Here is an 18,217-nt window from a genome sequence, read left to right as displayed (position 1 = left end):
GGGAATCGACTGGCCTCGTTTGCATTTTGTTCTCAGCAGAGGTTTATTTTTACATCCTTGATTATTTTGGTGAGGCAGTTCTAGAATCGAGAAATGGCCAAACTGTTCACAATACAGAGCACCCTGATGCAGAAAAGATTATGCTGGAGCTCACATGTTTCTATTCAGAAGACATCTCCAAGCCAGAGGAAGTTATGGAGGAGTTCCACTCTTTTTGAGATATTGTATTCATTGTGTCAGCCAGGGATCCTAACACTGATGTTTAACTAACTTGTTTAACGGATCTCGGCATACCATCTCCTGAGGTATTGTAGACTGCCTTTGAAATTGCGTTTAAACCGCTGTGTCTATTTTATGTTTAAATACACTTTACTATGTTGTAGACCGCTGTGTCTATTTTATGTTTAAATACACTTTACTGTGTTGTAGACCGCTGTGTCTATTTTATGTTTAAATACACTTTACTGTGTTGTAGACCGCTGTGTCTATTTTATGTTTATGTTATTCCTGAGAAAGACAGCGCTGGACAATGCACCGGCCTGTCGCTGTCCATCGGCGTCGGTGCTGAACCGTTCATTAATCAATGCAGTAGAGTGCTGTATGCTGTCCTTTGTGCAGCTGAAACATTTGAACTCTACAAGCAACTCGTGCCTTTTATGGGCTGTCTTGGATCAATAAGTGAGAATTTGTTTTTTTATTTATAAGTGTGGGAGAAAACGCATCAGCTGTTTTAAAGTTGTGAATTTGACTATCAGAAGGGCCCCTTGAGGATGCTCCGCCCCCTTTGCGCTGAGAGTCTAGCTCCACTCCTGGCTCAGTGTTTTTTGTTTTTGCTTATATCTGGTGTCATACCTGTGTAACTGTACTGCTGACACCATAAGCTAAAGATTGATCACATTTTAGTCATTTTTTAAAGTCAAATGCCAAATATTCACTTACACCAGGTTCTCAATTGGTAGAATTAGTGTTTCCTGAACTTAGTTTTAGTTCTAGTTCTGATCTAGAAAATGGAGATAAAGTTGTATGTTGGTTGTGTCTGGCATATAAACACTCAGCTAGAGCAATGCATATCCAGCACAGGCATGTGGATGCTAACTTGCAGAGGACCAAAGGCTGTTGGTGCTTGATCTGCAAAGGTCACCCTAATTCTGCAAGCCAAAGAAATCTAATAAATGATGCTGAGTTTTGACTTTTTTGTGTTCTCAAACATATATATATATATATATATTTAAGCTTCTGTGAAAAATGTTTGATTTGCATTGATTTTGTTGATTTTGGCAGCCTCTGTGAAAAAAACAATCTTTGCTGATTTTGTCCTATACATGTGTAATCAGTGTTTCTTGACAAAATGTTTAATCCGACTCTCTTTTACAGTGAAATGAATCGATTATCAAGAGCATTTAAAATGTTAAAAAAAAGGCTGTAACAGCAGCATGCAGGTTATCACTTTGTCTGCCAACCCTATCAGTGGTATAAGACATTCAAAGTAACTATATTGAGATTGTGACACTTCTTGTTAATGATCTTGTTTACTTTTTTTTGTTCATGAAGTAACATCAATTTTCATTTCAGGCTGTTTCACAACCAGCTCAAAACTCCTCATAACAGCTGTATCAAAAATCAAGGTACCAGGCTAAAATAAGTTAATGATATGATTATTCATTGATTCTTTGTTTTGAATGTTTCTAAACACCTTATTGCTGCAGAACACAACATGACAGAAATTATAGTAAAGCAAGAAAAAACTTTGATATTTTATTTTGTGCTTATGGATCTGAAAATGTTACTTCTGTGAAAGCACCATCACACTGTGATGGCATGTGGCCCGCAGACATCTGCATCTTAAAAAGGAGGAACTCCTCTCTCTCTCTGTGCTTCATGTCCACTGTAGGACACTGCTATGGGTTTGCGCAGCATCATGTAACCACAGAGGTAGAGCCAGAAGCCAAAGAAGAGAGAGACAGTCAGATGGTGGGGTGTAAAGATGGAAGGTTATATAATGGGGGATTAATATTCCACAAAGTAGTGAGCCACCACAAGGAGAAGGAGATCAGGGAGATCAAGAAGGAGAGCTCTCCCGCCCACAGACAAAAACCCTGCCGCCTCTGAACTCCCTCTGTTCTTCCCCCCTGCAAATTTAATTGGCAGCTGCATGATCGTGAGCGCCATATCTGCATTCTCCAAACATCAGCCTTTATGTATGGGCGGCGTGGAGTCAAACCCCCCACGCAGACCATACACACACACACACACACACACACACACACACACACACACACACACACACACACACACACACACACTCCTTTGATGCTTTTTATCTAGACTACACAGACAGTTACAATAGTGAAACCAAGAGATTAGCCTGCTCTAACTTTGGTCACTGATCCTGAGATAACTGGATAGATGTAAAGATGATCTATCGTTTGTTTTTCTACTCATGATGACTGAGAGTAATGTGTTTAATGTCGCACTAAAAAGAAGGGAGGTCTTGAATGAGTGAACTATTTTATCCTTTCAAAATCCTCTGATTTGTTTGCTTTCGTGAATTCACCTCCAACACAGCTCGTCTCTTAACAGGTCTGATGAGCTCAGTAAGTCAGCATGCGTTTTTCTCCCACACAGCTGCTTCTGCTGCTGCCGGAGGTGAGGTGGGGTGGGGGGGGTGAGTCTCCTTTGACGTCATTCAGAAACACACACACTCCAGCATTTCTATGCTAGCTAGGACACTTTTTACATTTACATTTATTCCCCAAGCGATAACCAATCTGAACCTTACCTTTGTTCAACCTGGATAGTACAATAAAATCAGCTCTTTTTATGCTTTTTAGCCAAAATTCTCAGAAGAGTGTTGCAGTCAAGAGTCAGGCTTCACTTATTCCATTACCGTGAAGCAAAGCCCAGAGTACACTGTCTGACTGAGAGGATTTAACCCGACTAACATCCTAGATCAGTCCACACACTCCCCTTCGTCTGAGCTTTCCGTGCCTTCAGAAAGATCAAATTCATTCTGCTTCTTTAAAAGAACAGGATGCAACCTTGAAGTTGTTTGAGCACTTTCATTATAAAGAAAAGTCCTTTTGTCAGTGGAAAATCTGTGGTTGCAAAGAAATAGTTGCAAGTGACAGTTTCATTGCTTGCGTCAGTGGATGTTACAATAATGGATGAAGGACAGTGGCGACTGATGTCAGAGACGGATGTGGGACTAACGTGACTCAAAGAAGGCCAGAAAGCAGGAAAGCTTGTAACCTTACCTCGTACAGCGGCGAGCAGATTCCATCAATCCACTCCAGCTGCAGCCCGGGTAACTCATCCTTCCTGTTTCGATCAAAGATGGCCTGAAAACACAAAAGTCAGAGTTCATTTTCATCTACATTTACCCTCACACTGGAGAACGGTACTCTGAGTTCTTTAACTTGATGCTACTTTTGAATTCTGCCCTATTTCAGAGGCAAGTATAGTTCTTCATTGTGCACCACATTACACTTGTGTGGTCCCCCCCTCCCCTGGCTTCCTGTTCGCTACAGGATTCAGTTTAAAATTTTGTTGGTGGCTTTTAAAGCTCTTGATGGATTGGCACCACATTTTCTAGTTCAACTTCTCCATGTTCATATCTCAGCTAGATCACCAAGGTCAGCCAATCAGCTGCTCCTGGATGTGCCTCAAACTCGACGAAAAACAAGAGGTTATTGAGTCTTTGTGGCAGCTGCACCTGACTTATGGAACAGGTTATTGCTGGGGAAACATGCTGATTGACTTATTTTGGAATCTGCTGAAACATGGTGTAAACCATAGACTGTATAAAATATGGGCGTAGTATCCATGACGTCACCCATCTGTTTCTGAAGCGCTGTTTTGAGGCCAATTGTCGGCGGCAGCCATATTGCTGCTGTCGAGCAATTGTGACGTAAAGAGGCGGGCTTTGAGCCTCCTAGCCAACAGCTCCAGTGTTCCCGCCTGTCAATCAAGTCAGCTGTGCCTCTCATAGGAAGACTCATGATCTTAAAATCTTCGAAATTGGGCTACACTGGTCTTTTGTACCAGGCTTAAAGCATGTTTATTTCTGCTGTAAATATCGTCTATTTTGAATTAGTGTGTATGTGGTTTCCGGTACTTCCAGAGCCAGCCTCAAGCGGATCCTCGATGAACTGCAGTTTTTTGCACTTCCGCATTGGACTCATATTTTTAGAACAAAGGTTGCCGCTTGGTGTAAACACAGGTATCATAAAAAAACATCAGGAACAGCAGGTAGATATAGAAAGAGTTGGTTATAGCTACTGTGCATTTGATTTGTCTAATTTTATTTTATTTAACGACTTCATATCAAAAGTTAAAATGATCTCAAAGTCAAACATCTACACTACTTATATATGCAACATACTGTATGCATTAAAGCAGCAGTATTATAATTCCACACATACATCAAACACTTATAGGGGCCTATTTTCAGCACAATGAGTACCTTTACATTGATACTTTAAGTAAATATTGCTCATATTACTCACATACAATAATTGCATTTAGTCTTTCACTTGTAGTGGAGTATTTTCACGGTTTGCCATTGATACTTAAACATTAACAAAGGATCCGTATACTCCTTCCAACTCTGCTAAAGTGCTGCTGTTACAGCTTTGGTTCAAGCAAATTCTCCCTCGGCTCTCGAGACAATCGAGTTCACTTCATGTCCATTTTCTACCCTGCCTCATTCTCCTGCAGCCTGAGCTTAAGAGGCTCACTGAGGCTGTGCTTCAGAGATAGTTACTGGGCTACAACTTAGAAGTTAATATTTAATTTCCAACACCCACACATGGAGCGGTAAAGGTTTGACACAAGCTGCAGACCTGAGGCTACTGCATTACTTATATCAGAGGGGAGGCAATGTGGTCTGACTCGATTAGTCCACAGCCATTAATTGCACGCGGAAAGCTGCTGGTTTTTCACCCTTTAAGAAGTTGCAACACAGTTCAGCCTTCAAAGCTCCTCAATCAAACACAGAGCTCTTCTGTTGTGCTGCTGTGTCTTTAAGAAAAGCATGAAAGGTTACAAATTAAAACAGAGTCTCTTTTAGGACCAGAGTCTTACTCTCCCAGTGTTATGATGCTATTTTTACAACCCAAATAATAAGCAAGGCTAGAAAAAAACTCCATAACATCAGAATTCAGTGTGTTTAAGGCTGAATGAGGAGAGGTCAGTGTTCGCTCTGAATCCTGTGTAGGATGATTTTTTTTTTGAGAACGGTTGTTACATAGTCTACAGTTTACTCTTGGCATTGTGCAGCCAGGCAGCAGAGCGGTCACGCTGACAATTCACTTTTCTCGCACTACGAAACACAAGCGCTCATGTTTCCTACACAGTCAGTATGTTTTTGGAGACTGCAGAGAAATCTATCTTCAGCATCATTGGCTCACAGAGGTCACAGAGGCGAAACAAACTGCACAAAACCACAAAAGCAGGAGGTGGTTGGATGTACTAACCGAGGGCGTGAGCTTCAGCTCTGATCTCTCTCTGTCGCCCTGCTCGAAGAACTCGCTGGTCACCAACTCGGCCACCTAGAGTGAGGGAAAGAAATCATCCAGGGTTGCAAATAAGGATTTTTGCAGGAGAGTTGTCACAATATACCCCAAAGTGATAAGATTGCCTGATTTGTCTGACCTCCACTCAAAAACCTGAAGACATTTCATGAACAATCATTTAAGAAAAAGATGAGTAATAACTGCCAGGAATATAAAAGCCTGAAGTTAGAAATGTTTAGTATTTTTAATTTCATAAAACTGTGTCCAGATAGTTGCTGATATTTTTATATAAACCTACTTATCGATTACTTCACCAACTGTTGGAGCAGATAAGTTGTTTGGTTGTAGCATTTTTTTTCACACGTAAGAGAGTCAACCCTCAGTTTCTCACCTTGCGTGATATGTCCCAAGGTTTAGTGACAGCGCCAAGATCACACGCTGTCATCATCATGGATCTGAGAGGAATTACACAGATTTATTTAAGTGATTATGATGTCTCTTTAAAACTTCAAAACTAATCAAACATGCCGTGTTTGTACCTGCACATGTCTCTGTGACCCTTCACATTCCAGTTATACTCTCCATTGCTGACCATCTCAAAGAACGTGTTTCTGTTCCTGCAGGGAAACAAGAAAACAGTACATCTAGTTGTAATTTACCTTAAATCCACAAGGGGGCGGTGTGAGCTAAAAGAAGCTTCCAAATCAATAGAGAGCAGTGTACAGAAGCAGATCCATTGTAACTAAGTTACTACACTCTGTGGATGCCTCGCTGTGAGGAGATTTAACAGTTTAATAAGCAGTGTGGTTTTTAGCAGCACATACTCGAAGTAAAGCGTGAGGTCTGTGGCCAGAATGGACTGTTTCAACAGCTGCATGAGGTCGCTGTACTCTGTGGACGAGAGGTTGGAGAAGATATTGTGACCCTGTGGAGACACATACAGAGATAAGATGATGAGGAGTCTCTAAACAAATGTCATTTTTCTAACAAGAACACTAAGATGAATTATACTAAGCATAGATATTATTACTTACAGAATCTGTAAAACTTTTTTAAAAGGGCTCAAAGTGTTTTACAAACTTTCTTAACTTGACAATTTAATTGTACTTTTCTTGATACCACAGTTTATTAGTTTATTATTATTATTATTTGGATTTGACATGTAAGTTGACACATACAGCTCAAAATACAGCCATTAAATCTGACAAGAAATGTATTGTTTAGTCATAAAATATTACAGTCATCCTGTTTTAATGTAATATCACCTAAGAACATGGCTCCACTCTTGAAAAGTAACACCTTACTATGGATATCAAAATAACAAAGAATCGTGCAAATCATTTGAGATGCATCACAGAGATAAAGGAAACCATGTATTTTGATGATTGCTGTAAAAGTATTTTGATATACAACTGTGTATTAAACCAAATAGCCTAATTTGAGATCTCTGTTTAGCTGTTTACATCTCCATTGTTTAGAGATTCAGAAAAGAAATAGGGACAGCAGCTGTAGCAGATAGAAATATTGAAGTTTAGTTACTTCTGCAGCTAAATTCAAAGAAAGAATTCACTAAGCTTTTAAATCTTCTTACTTTTCATCCTTATGTTAGTGACTATCATTATTAATCCAAGCAAATATTTGGCAGCACATCACACCAATGTGTAATATTAATAAGTAAAAGTCTGTTTGTCAGGTTGGAAGTATTTCTTAAAGTGGGAAATCAAAATAAGCAACTGAAACAAGAAAAACTCCTCAATGCAATGAGCCATCATTCCATCAGAGAAGCTGCTTTGGTTTTAGATATTAGGCTTTCTACACACAAGACAGAACAGGTGTTACTAATGACATTAACCATTAAGCACTGACAGAATAACAGTGAGTCAGCAGGAACAACACAGGAGCTGTGTCAGAAAACACTTGCTGTTTATGATACAGTAAACTGCACAATATTTACCGTCCAGCTGTTTCATTTTAGTGTGCAGATTTTAGAAAAGTATGATATTCTGAGTTTCCATAATTGAAAAAAAAAAAGTAGAACCAATGGCTTTTGAACTACTCTCTGATTACAATCCCACAATAATATAATAAGTGCAGGCATGTGCAACACTATGACAGAGGGCATTAAGAGGATAATTCATGAGGATATAAAATCCCATTTATGCTCTCTGTTGAGCAACAGTAACCTGACTATGATGTGCCACTCATGAAAACAGCCGACATTTACACAACCTAACCGCAATAAACAGGCAACAATAATACTGAATGAAAGTGTGCTGGGAGGAGGGAACCCAGCAGCTGTTAATAAAGAAGCAACATCTCACTGGAGGCCCTCTGTCATTAAACAGGCCTCTCCCCATCATGTATTATACATTCATTCAGCACTTAGGCAGCCTCCTCTAGAGGAGCGTTTGAACAGATGGGTACGTCTGTCTGTGGAGAAAATGGAAGATGCAGAGGTGATAACAGAAAAGGATGAAGAATGAGGGGGCGAGAATGACCTGCAGAAGTTAGCAGAGAGGTCTAAGGATTGTCTTGGTGAGTCCTGTGAAACACTGAACGACACGTGACAGCAGCGCTTCTCTCATTCTGTCATAATCAGAGCAGATATGAGTAAAATAGGAAGTGACACAGACAAAAGAAACCTAGGAGAAACTGATGTTTTGAAAGTTCATATTCTTATTTATTGTTCCATGCGAAAACAGCTAATTCTACTTGAATTAGCCACACTGTTCATTTATATGCTAATGGACCCGCATTAACTCAGCCCCAGTATCAACAGAGCCTATTATGATATTCCAAGCAAACATTTGTCAGCTTTCTGTGTTGTCAGCACCTTGATAATGAAGCCACTGGAACCCACCCTGCTAATCCTCGTCTCAGCTGCTCCCTCAAAACGTCTTTAATTACAACTTCATGCAAACCCAGTCACCTGGTGAAATGTCTCTGAACCAATTACCAGATAATCCATCGCCTCTGTGATCACATTGATTTGTCAGGCAGCGTGAGCTAGTCGTTTGCTTGCTCTCAAACAGCTGACATCAAGGCACCACATGGAAACCTCGAGGCAAATTCTCTCATTTGTTGCTGGTTTGTTAGTTTTTTTTTTAATCTATGTATGTATTTATTTTTAGGAGAGAGTTGGCTTCAGTATTTGTTTTATATTAACTGGAAAAGGCCAGAAATAAAAGTGAGTTTTATAGAGCTTATGGTTTTTGATGTCCGGACACCAGCATGACTTCACAGGTGAATAAGTGCACAAATCTTTTGCACTCAAGTCTTAACGTGATACAATCATAGACTGTATAAAATATGGACGTAGTATCCGTGACATCACCCATCTGTGTCTGAAGCGCTGTTTTGAGGCCAATCGTCAACGGCAGCCATATTGCTGCTGTCGAGCGATTGTGACATAAAGAGGTGGCCTTGAGCCTTCTAGCCAACAGCTCCAGTGTTCCCGCCTGTCAATCAAGTCAGTTGTCCCTCTCATTGGAAGACTCATAATCTCAATATCTTCGAAATTGCCGCGTTAGAAAAAAATTCACCCTCCTTACAGTGTGTGCTGATCGAGAAATGAGCTATCCAGACTACACTCGTCTTTTGTACCAGGCTGTAAACATGTTTATTTCTGCTGTAAAGATCAGCATTTTTGAATTGGTGTGTATGTGGTTTCCGGTACTTCCAGAGCCAGCCTCAAGCGGATCCTTGATGAACTGCAGTTTTTAGCACTCCCGCATTGGACTCCTATTTTTAGACAGGAGGTTGCCGCTTGGGTACAATGTAGGTACAAGTCACATAACTTTAAAGCTCCTGTGTGCATTGAATTTTGCGCCCTCTGTGGATAAAGCCACGGGATATACTGTAGCTCCTTGCTGATCTTTTCCTGTGTTTTCATTAAAGTTACATTTTGGGCAATTTTGCCTCTATTTGATAGAACAGCTGAAGAGAGACGGTAAATGTGGAGAGTAGAGAGTGGGGACAGACATGCAGCAAATGGTCGAGTTCAGGAGTCGAACCCACGACCGCTGTGATGAGGTACGTGCTTAAACTGCTAGGCCAACAGCGCCCCATAAAATAGCAACTAATGATAAATCTCTGGGATGTGAAAATGTTAAAAGGCTGCAACCTCTGTGTTTTAATCTTCGTTTGACACTTCCCTGCAGTGGGGTTTACAGGCATCAAAATGTCTATATACTGTATAAATGGTCAATGTTGTTGCTGATTATCTTCTCGCTTTTGCAGCTCCTCACAGTAGCTTTAAATAAAAAGTTTGACATTTGTTTGAAGATGTTTTGCTTTCTTGCTGAGAGTTAGTAGATAAAATCAAAATGACTATTCTTTCTGTCAGCATAGTGTGATATTCTTTAATGTAAGAAACAGCTAGTGGAGCTCTGTCCTGGACTTATCAGCTGTTTGGCTGCAAGAAGCTACTGAACCCTTAATGAAAATACATTTTTTGGTAAGGTTGAAACTATCACATAGCTTTCATAAAGTTTGTAATGTTTACTATCGCTTGAAAATATCTTAGACAAGGTATAGATTCAACTGTAGTTCTACATGTCATGGTATAGTGTCATACTGATGGGTGTTTGGTGTTTCTAGAGGATTTTTTTGTTCTGTGTCATTTTGAAAGTATTGTTCAAACACAAAATGCACTGGGAGCATAAGCAGAACATTCATGGTAACTGCATTGCAGCAGACATTGGAACAAAGTGCACCTCGCTCTGCAGGATCATAACAGCATGGTTGAAGTGGTGGTGCTCCAGCGTAGCAGAGGTCCCATAAAGCAGAGCAAGTGCTGAGCCCGTCCTGGCACATACACACACACACAGACACAAAAGCACACATACAAAACACGTACAGGGATCAAGAAAAGGAATAACATAATCAAGATTCAACACATACTAAAAAACAAAGTGTGCAGTTGAGTCTGTTGTAATTCCCTCACTGATACTCGCTGCACTCTGTCGCCAACTTATGGCCCTGTAATAAAAGAAGCTGGAGAGCCATAACCTAAACTGCAGCTGAAATTCAACAGTTAAGCACTGAATACGATCATCTATTGTGCGTGAGAAAATACTCATGAGAACTGAGACTGGTGAGCTCAAGGCAAGGACAGGGTTTCAGAGTTAGACATATTTCATGAGTTTCAAAATATTAAACCAGGGTTTTTAACTTTTAGTCAAGCTTTAGTTTATTTTTCATTTTCCAATTGAGATACAATTTAATGAAGCACATGTCCATGTTTTTTGTGGCTGTCACTGGCTGTGCTTCATGTGAAATATAAAGTTAATCTGGGTTTTTTACTTCATTTATTATTTCGTCTGTGGATGCTGTGAAATATATGTAGCAGTAAGTCAAAGACAAATTTCACTCAGAGCACAATACAGTGTATCATATGAAATCATATCGCATTGTCTTCAATCACATGTTATTGTATCATATCAAACCGTATCGTCCCGTACGGTATCGAACCGTATCATATTGTATCGTATCATATCGTATCATACTGTATCATATCGTACAATATTACCCAGCTCTCTTACTGATCTTCTGGTTGTGTAAGATGCTTGAATCTGATTGGTCCAAATCCCTGGACAACCCCTTAGCAACGGTTAATAACTTTCAATAACTTGAGCAACACCAGAGGCGAACTGATCACACGTCATGTGGTCCCACACATATCAAATCAATCCACGGGAAGAGTTCTGTCACATTTAGCTTCTGCTTGTTGACACCACAGACTGTAAGGTGAGGAGATACCATTAGCTTCCGTTAGCATCATATTGATAAACAATGTGGCTGAAACGTTAGCTGCGGTTCGCATGCTAAATTAGCAGGCTACGGATGTTTACATATTGGATCCTGTCCAAGAAACTTAAACCATGAGCGGTGGTGATGATAGCAGCAGGGTTCAAAGTTGTGACATTTACCTCGTTTATTTCTAAAGGTGTGTGAATCACAGAGCTCAGAGAAGGAGAGCTGAATGAGGACAGTTTGTTAAATCGACCGCAACAGGCAGATAAGAATCCATGGAACCATGAAACGCTAACTGCAGTCAAATCACTGGGCCTATTTTTTAAAAGCTGTGTACATAAATCACTCATTAGCCAGGTAATAGGCGGGATAATGTATGGTTAGCAGGTTGTTATGGGAAAAAGAATCCGGACAGAGTGAGACAAGACCCTGATGCAAAGCGGAGGGGTCTTGTCTCACCCTGTCATATCGAACCGTATCACATCGTATCTTGTCATATCGTATCACATCGTATCACATCGTATCACATCATATCACATCGTATCTTATCACATCGTATCTTATCATATCGTATCACATCATATCACATCGTATCTTATATCGTATCATATCGTATCACATCATATCACATCGTATCTTATATCATATCACATCGTATCTTATATCGTATCATATCGTATCATATCGTATCACATTGTATCACATCGTATCACATCGTATCACATCGTATCACATCGTATCTTATCATATCGTATCACATCGTATCACATCGTATCTTATCATATCGTATCACATCGTATCTTATATCGTATCACATTGTATCTTATCACATGGTATCATATTGTATCATATTGTATCATATTGTATCATATTGTATCATATTGTATCGTAGCGTATCATATCATATCTTATCGTTAAGCATCGTACAGGATCGTTCCGTACTTATCATAATGTATTTTATCGAACTGTATCGTATCGTATCGAATTGAATCGAATCGAATAAAACCAAACCAAATCGAATCAAGTTAATGGAATCAAATCAAATCTTATCGTAATGTTTTGTATCAAATTGTATCGCATCAGCCCCTCTGCACTGTACCATATTGAATCTTACTAAATCATAGTCGTACTGTACCATATCGTATCATCTCATAACTTATCCTTTGCTGTAACATATATCTTATCATATCATATGGTATCACATAATAATATATATAAACAACGTACGTGGTCAGTTTAGCAATTAAATGTTTGACATGATGACAGAGGAAGTTTTTATCATTACCATTTCCCCTATAGAGCGCTTGGTTTAAGGTTTGAAGGCTTTAATAGTGTTTTAACCGCTGATCTGAATGTGGTCAGAGTCAGCAGCGTTTACAGGCTCTTCATTAAGTAGAACCTTATATAAGCCTTATACAACCTGCCGCTTGAATCTGCCTGATCTGGGCTGGTCTACTGCAGAAGGCTGCTGAAGGTGGGAAAACACGCAATAAACAGTGTGTGGGAGGGAGTGTGTTTATACATGTGTGTGCGTGTGTGTGTGTACGGCAGAGACAGACATAAAACGGCTAACACTTACTTGGCCTGAAAAGCGTTGTTTGTGCCCCTGTGGTCCAAGTCATGGCACACACAGCCTACAATAAGCGCTAAGATCTCCACCTCCGTCAGAGTCTCCTGGAAACCCGCCGTCTGATTGGCAGAGAGTAGAAGAGGTCAATGAGAAAACAAAGAAACACACACAAACACACATCCCCTGATCAAAGTAGCTCTTATTCTACGAAATAGCAGCATTGTCCTAAAAAAAAAAACTGTTTCTCCCAGGTCAGCCAGCGGGACTGCAGTAACACAGTCAAATGGATGAATGGGTTCTGGAGGCCATGAGCTGAATGAGTCACTATGGGTCAGTGTGAGGATAGCAGCAAAGATAGCATGGCCCTCAGTCCTCTCATTAAAACACATGGCAGGAGAGTGGAGGGCCACAGAACAGCTTACACACTGCTATTTCATTTCCCCATGCCAATAATCAATTCAGATGGGGCACCGTGCATTGATGCTGTGCTTGATTAAATGAACTACTCTGTGGTGTTTGTATAACAGTGTTTATGTGTGTGTGTGTGTGTGTGTGTGTGTGTGTGTGTTGCCCCAGAGGACCTGATAAAGTAAAGGCCAGATGAAGTAATTCTCTTGGGGGTTTCTGTTCAAACAGACATCACTGCTTTGACTCTGCATGGAATTGGCTATTTGTATAGTAAGTAACGCAGTGAGTGGAATTTAAATCTCAGCAATGTTGATAGATGTTGTGTCATGTTCTATCTCCCTCTAAGACTGGACAGATTTCAAGAAGAACAGCTGCTTGGTAATAGGCCCAAGTTGTTGTCAAAGATTAATCCAGATAATACTGATCCAGATTTGAAAGTCTACTTCTATCACCATGATTAGCTTAACCAACCACTTTTCTTCCAATCAAAGCTTGATCTGAAAAGGCAACTGGACTTTGTGTACGGTTATGGTTGATCAAATTCAGTTCTTCTTTGGAGAAATGGGAGAAAAGTATATCTGTGAAGGTTCTAAGTCATCCAGGTCATGGTAATTCAAAGCTTGATCCGAAAAGACAACTGGAATTAGTAGAAATTCTTGAAGAAGTTTCCCCTCTCCTCCGAAAGGCTTCTTCAGTTCTGAACAGACTGGGGATGGAGCTAGAAATACAAGCCTCTAACAGTCATTGGTGTGCTAAGGTAGTCACATGGGGTTGTTAGTAGAGTCGTTGACTTAGAGGCCTATATTTTCTAGCTCTGTCTCCAGTCTAACACTTAGATTGAATTACCTGATCATGTTTTGTAATTCTGTTTTTCTTTTATCAAGCACACTTCATTGGGTGGCTTTAATTTAATCAGATTACTTTTGAACAACTAGGCTTTAATCATAACCTAATAGTATTCACTTTTCTTCTGGTACAGTCTTTTTCCTCAACAGTTCTCTGAACCACCCAAACTTCAAGTGGTAAGGAGACCTTAAAGTCCTTTACTGAAATTTTCAGATTGTAACTTTTGCCTCTTATTGGTGGTTGTGAGAGTGATGACATATGATCAGGGGTGGACAAAGTACACAGCTTCATTACTTAAGTCAGAATATAGATACTCCTGGTCAAACATTACTCTAATACAAGTGAAAGTTGTTCAGTCAAATTATTACTTGAGTTAAAGTACTGAAGTACTTGCTTTTAAAAATACTTAAGTATTCAAAGTACTTCTTAAAAAATCTCAAAACCTTGTATTTTCACAATATATCAGTGCATTCAAGACATAGGAGTACATTCAGTTACATTATGTCTATCAAGAAACCATTACTTGAAATCTCTAAAATCTACACCATAGAATAAAAACAGAAACTAAGTTACTCCAAGAACAGACAACTTAGTTTGAAATTTTCATCTTGAATAAAGAGAGACGCAAATTCATGAGCTGACTTCAGAGCTAAATTAGTGAGTAACTAGAGCACTGATAGAAATGTAGTGGAGTAAAAAGTAATCAGTCCCCCCAAAAATAATACTCAAGAAAAGTACAGATACCCAAAAAGTGTACTTAAGTACAGTACTTATGACAGTACATATGATGACTTCTTTTAGTGCATGTCAGTGAGGATAAGTTACACAAATGGTTATCCATGTTTATCCTATCTGCCTATCACTTTCTCTTCGCCTGCCTCTCCTCAAAATGCAAAGAGCATTTGAAACTTTGCTCTTTGAAGTGCTTCCTAATCCCCCCAGTTTAGGAATAATGTCGCAGACAACAGATTCAGAAACTAAAGGAAACTATGAAACACAGAGTGAGCTTATAGTGGCAATGCTAAGCCTATAGTCAGCTTTCTATGACTGGCATTGGGACAGACATTCACAGGTAAGAGCAGCAATACATCAGCTGAAAAGTACTCTCTCATAAATCAGAGGTATTGTGTAAAATCGTATCTGGATTAAATTTGCACAAAAGGTAAATAAAGCATCAAATGTAATGTTTGTGGTCGACAGGTTAGGAAAGAAAAAAAAAGCATTCTGAAAACGTTCTCTGCTTCTTTCTGAATTATTGAGGGATTTTACCTCTTTGATGCTCTAAAAGATTGAGTGGAACAACGAAATAAAATCTTACCTCTAAATCTAAATCTGAAAAATCAAAGGTTGACAAAACTTCCAGTCAATGGTCAATTTCCTAACCATGGTTTAGCTGACTTGAATTAATGCAGCAGCATGATATTTACCGTTAGCATGGCAAACATGCACTGGCAGACATTGAAGGCATGTCTCCAGTTGTGGTAGAGAACCATTCTGTAGTTTTTCCTGACAGTCAGCAGCCATCTGCACAGCGTCTGCATGGGAAGACAGAGAGAGAGGAGCACACAGGTCAGCAGTCATCATGAGGATAAATTAGTATTTGGCTTCCAACAGAGCAGTGTTCTAGGCAAATCCAGTCAAATATTGAGAGAAATAGGTAGATACAGAAAATAAGTGTTCTGACCTCGTAGTCAATCTTAAATTTCTGCACCATTCCCAACTCCATAAACATCCTCAGAGCAGCCGTTATCATAGCGTCAACGTCCAAGGAGAAATCGTCAAAGGAGAGCTTATCGATACCGAACTCGCAGACTTGGGGGATGTTAGCCGCCTGTTTCATGAAGATGGGAGAAAACATTAATTAAGGAGTGAGAATATGAGGTCAGAGAGCAGAGGAGGATGGAGAGGTTGGGGGATGCTGTGCCATTTTCAGATGATACATAAGAAATATGGAGACATGGTAATTAAGACTCTGAGGACTCATTGGGAGAGGGTTGAGATTAATGAGGGGGCTTAGCGGAGGATTTCACTGTTGTTTATGTTCAGAGCTCATTGACAAACCTAGCTGTGCAGTAATCATCAATAGCTTTTTTTAAAATCATTATTCAAACAAAAATGTGGAAAACATACATGATTCCAATCAACCAAATTCATCCTGAAGCTCCTGTGTCTTCTGTGCTCAATGTGGTCTAATGAGCACAATGAAAACATGTCGTTCCTGCCTCTAGTCGGCGTAAATAATTCGACTATTTCATGCTTTCTAAACTACATCTCATTCCATCGAGTCAAAACTCTCCTACAGATCTGTGTCAATGTCTCTCTCTCCTCTCTAACAGCCATCACAGCACCATGTTTGCCCGTCAGGTCAGCTGGTATTCTGCTCTCTCTTAATTCACAGCCGCAGGTTACGAAATGTCAGCCATGTTTGTTTGCCGCTGCCATTTGCACTAAGTTTGACTCCCAGTCAAGTGTCCTCCATAAGGCTGCATATGTGGAGCGGTTATGAAAGAAAGTGGAGGGGGAAAGAGAAGCAGGCAGAGTGTACAGAGGGTTGGGAGGCTGACAGATCACATGAGCACACTGGAAAGCAGGGTTCTTACTCTGCCGTAATGGCCACAGGGGAAAATCCTACACATGAAAGTGCCGGAAAATAGGTCATATCTATATTTCAGAAATGTCATGCCAATTAAAAATGTAGATATTTTGATTTTTTCATCTTTATTAATAATGCATTAAGAATAATTGCCTATTGATTGAAATTATTTATTCCAAATACCACAATTAGCTTATTTTCTTAGGGGAATTCTCAGCCTGTGTTTACACTACTGCAGTTCTTTGGAGAGACTGGAAAATGAAATCTTGAAGAAAGGCTGCCAATAATTGCTCCCTCTTGCCACAGACTTTTTTCACATGGAGGCTGATACATTGTTACTTTATTAGAAAAAGAAACTGTGCTTTAATTAAAGAGCTCATGAGCAAAACAAATGCACTGTACACTAAATTTAAAGATTTTTAGCAACATTTAGGGCATCAGAGAAATTTAAGGTTGTTTTATAGCCAGTGCCGTGTGCCATCATTTCTTTTAAATGAAGGGGTTTCACAGATTCTTAATGGGCCTTTAATATCTTTGTTTATCTCTAATATGTCTTAATTGAACTCAGTATAAAGCTTGGGCATTAAGGAATGCATCTGCAGAGGTAGAAAACAATAACGTTTTACGATGGCAATTACATGCACCATCAGAGCAAACCTGATTATCACAAATTGAGAGAGTTGTTGCACCAGATTACAACAAGAACAGACTTTCATAAGGTTTAAGGCCTAAAATCTTAAATAGTAAATAGCCTGTTACGGTTGGGACAGTGTTATGGTGCTCTCTTTAAGACTATGCTGTGTGTTGTATGAATGTGTACTTTATTGTATTTCTTCTTATTTATTTATGTGTTCTTGTGTCATTGGGGTGATTTTTGAAGGAGCAGGTAACATGTGCAGCACTGATGTCAAAGACAAATTTCCCTATGGGGACAATAAAGTACATCATATCGTATCGTATCGTAAAATCAGAAAATATCCTATCAGGCCTTTTTGGACCGCAATGAAAAATATGTAATTCAGTCAATGAGCTAAGAGGACTTGTTTAAGCAAACAGGAACGTTCTGTTTATATTCTGTTTGTCTCACTAAAATCTATGCTTATTGTATCTTGTCACTGTATCACAAATATGTTCTCCTATAAACTCAATTTTGTAAAAAAAAAAATATATATATATATCTAATACTTTGCATTGTGCATGGCTGATGTCTATGTTTACTTGCTAGCAGTCCTCTGACTTCCTGACTTACTTGCTTTTGAATAAATGGAACTGATTGTCAAACCGTAAAACAGTTGTTGCATAAAAACAGTGGCATGTGTATTTGTGCGCTCGAGCGCATGCTCTCAATATAAACAACATGGGGACCAGCTCATGAGAAAAATGCTCCTCTGCACCACTAGTGGTAATGATCCTCTTAGGATACTTTTACACAGACACATTTGGCACTCTAGTTACTTCCGCTATGTAAGGTAATATAGGTCCAGTGTTTGGCATAAAGAACATATCACCCAAACCCACACTGAGAATTATTCA

At 39.5% G+C, this 18,217-nt stretch overlaps 1 protein-coding gene across 1 annotated transcript in view; it reads right to left on the bottom strand.

The window, feature by feature from the left end:
- pde11a (phosphodiesterase 11a) overlaps positions 1-18,217 on the bottom strand; it is a 58,971-nt gene that overhangs the window by 15,619 nt on the left and 25,135 nt on the right. The window contains exons 11-19 of the mRNA XM_034694145.1: positions 15,776-15,922; positions 15,519-15,626; positions 12,847-12,956; positions 10,229-10,319; positions 6,338-6,438; positions 6,053-6,130; positions 5,905-5,968; positions 5,475-5,549; positions 3,255-3,338 (exon numbers count right to left, since the gene is read on the bottom strand). Of these exons, the coding sequence (XP_034550036.1) occupies positions 3,255-3,338; positions 5,475-5,549; positions 5,905-5,968; positions 6,053-6,130; positions 6,338-6,438; positions 10,229-10,319; positions 12,847-12,956; positions 15,519-15,626; positions 15,776-15,922 (858 nt within the window). The remainder of the gene's footprint in view (positions 1-3,254; positions 3,339-5,474; positions 5,550-5,904; positions 5,969-6,052; positions 6,131-6,337; positions 6,439-10,228; positions 10,320-12,846; positions 12,957-15,518; positions 15,627-15,775; positions 15,923-18,217) is intronic.

Source organism: Notolabrus celidotus, chromosome 10, assembly GCF_009762535.1.
Source record: "Notolabrus celidotus isolate fNotCel1 chromosome 10, fNotCel1.pri, whole genome shotgun sequence".
NCBI classification, from domain to species: domain Eukaryota; kingdom Metazoa; phylum Chordata; class Actinopteri; order Labriformes; family Labridae; genus Notolabrus; species Notolabrus celidotus.
This window is presented reverse-complemented; position numbering and strand designations above follow the sequence as displayed.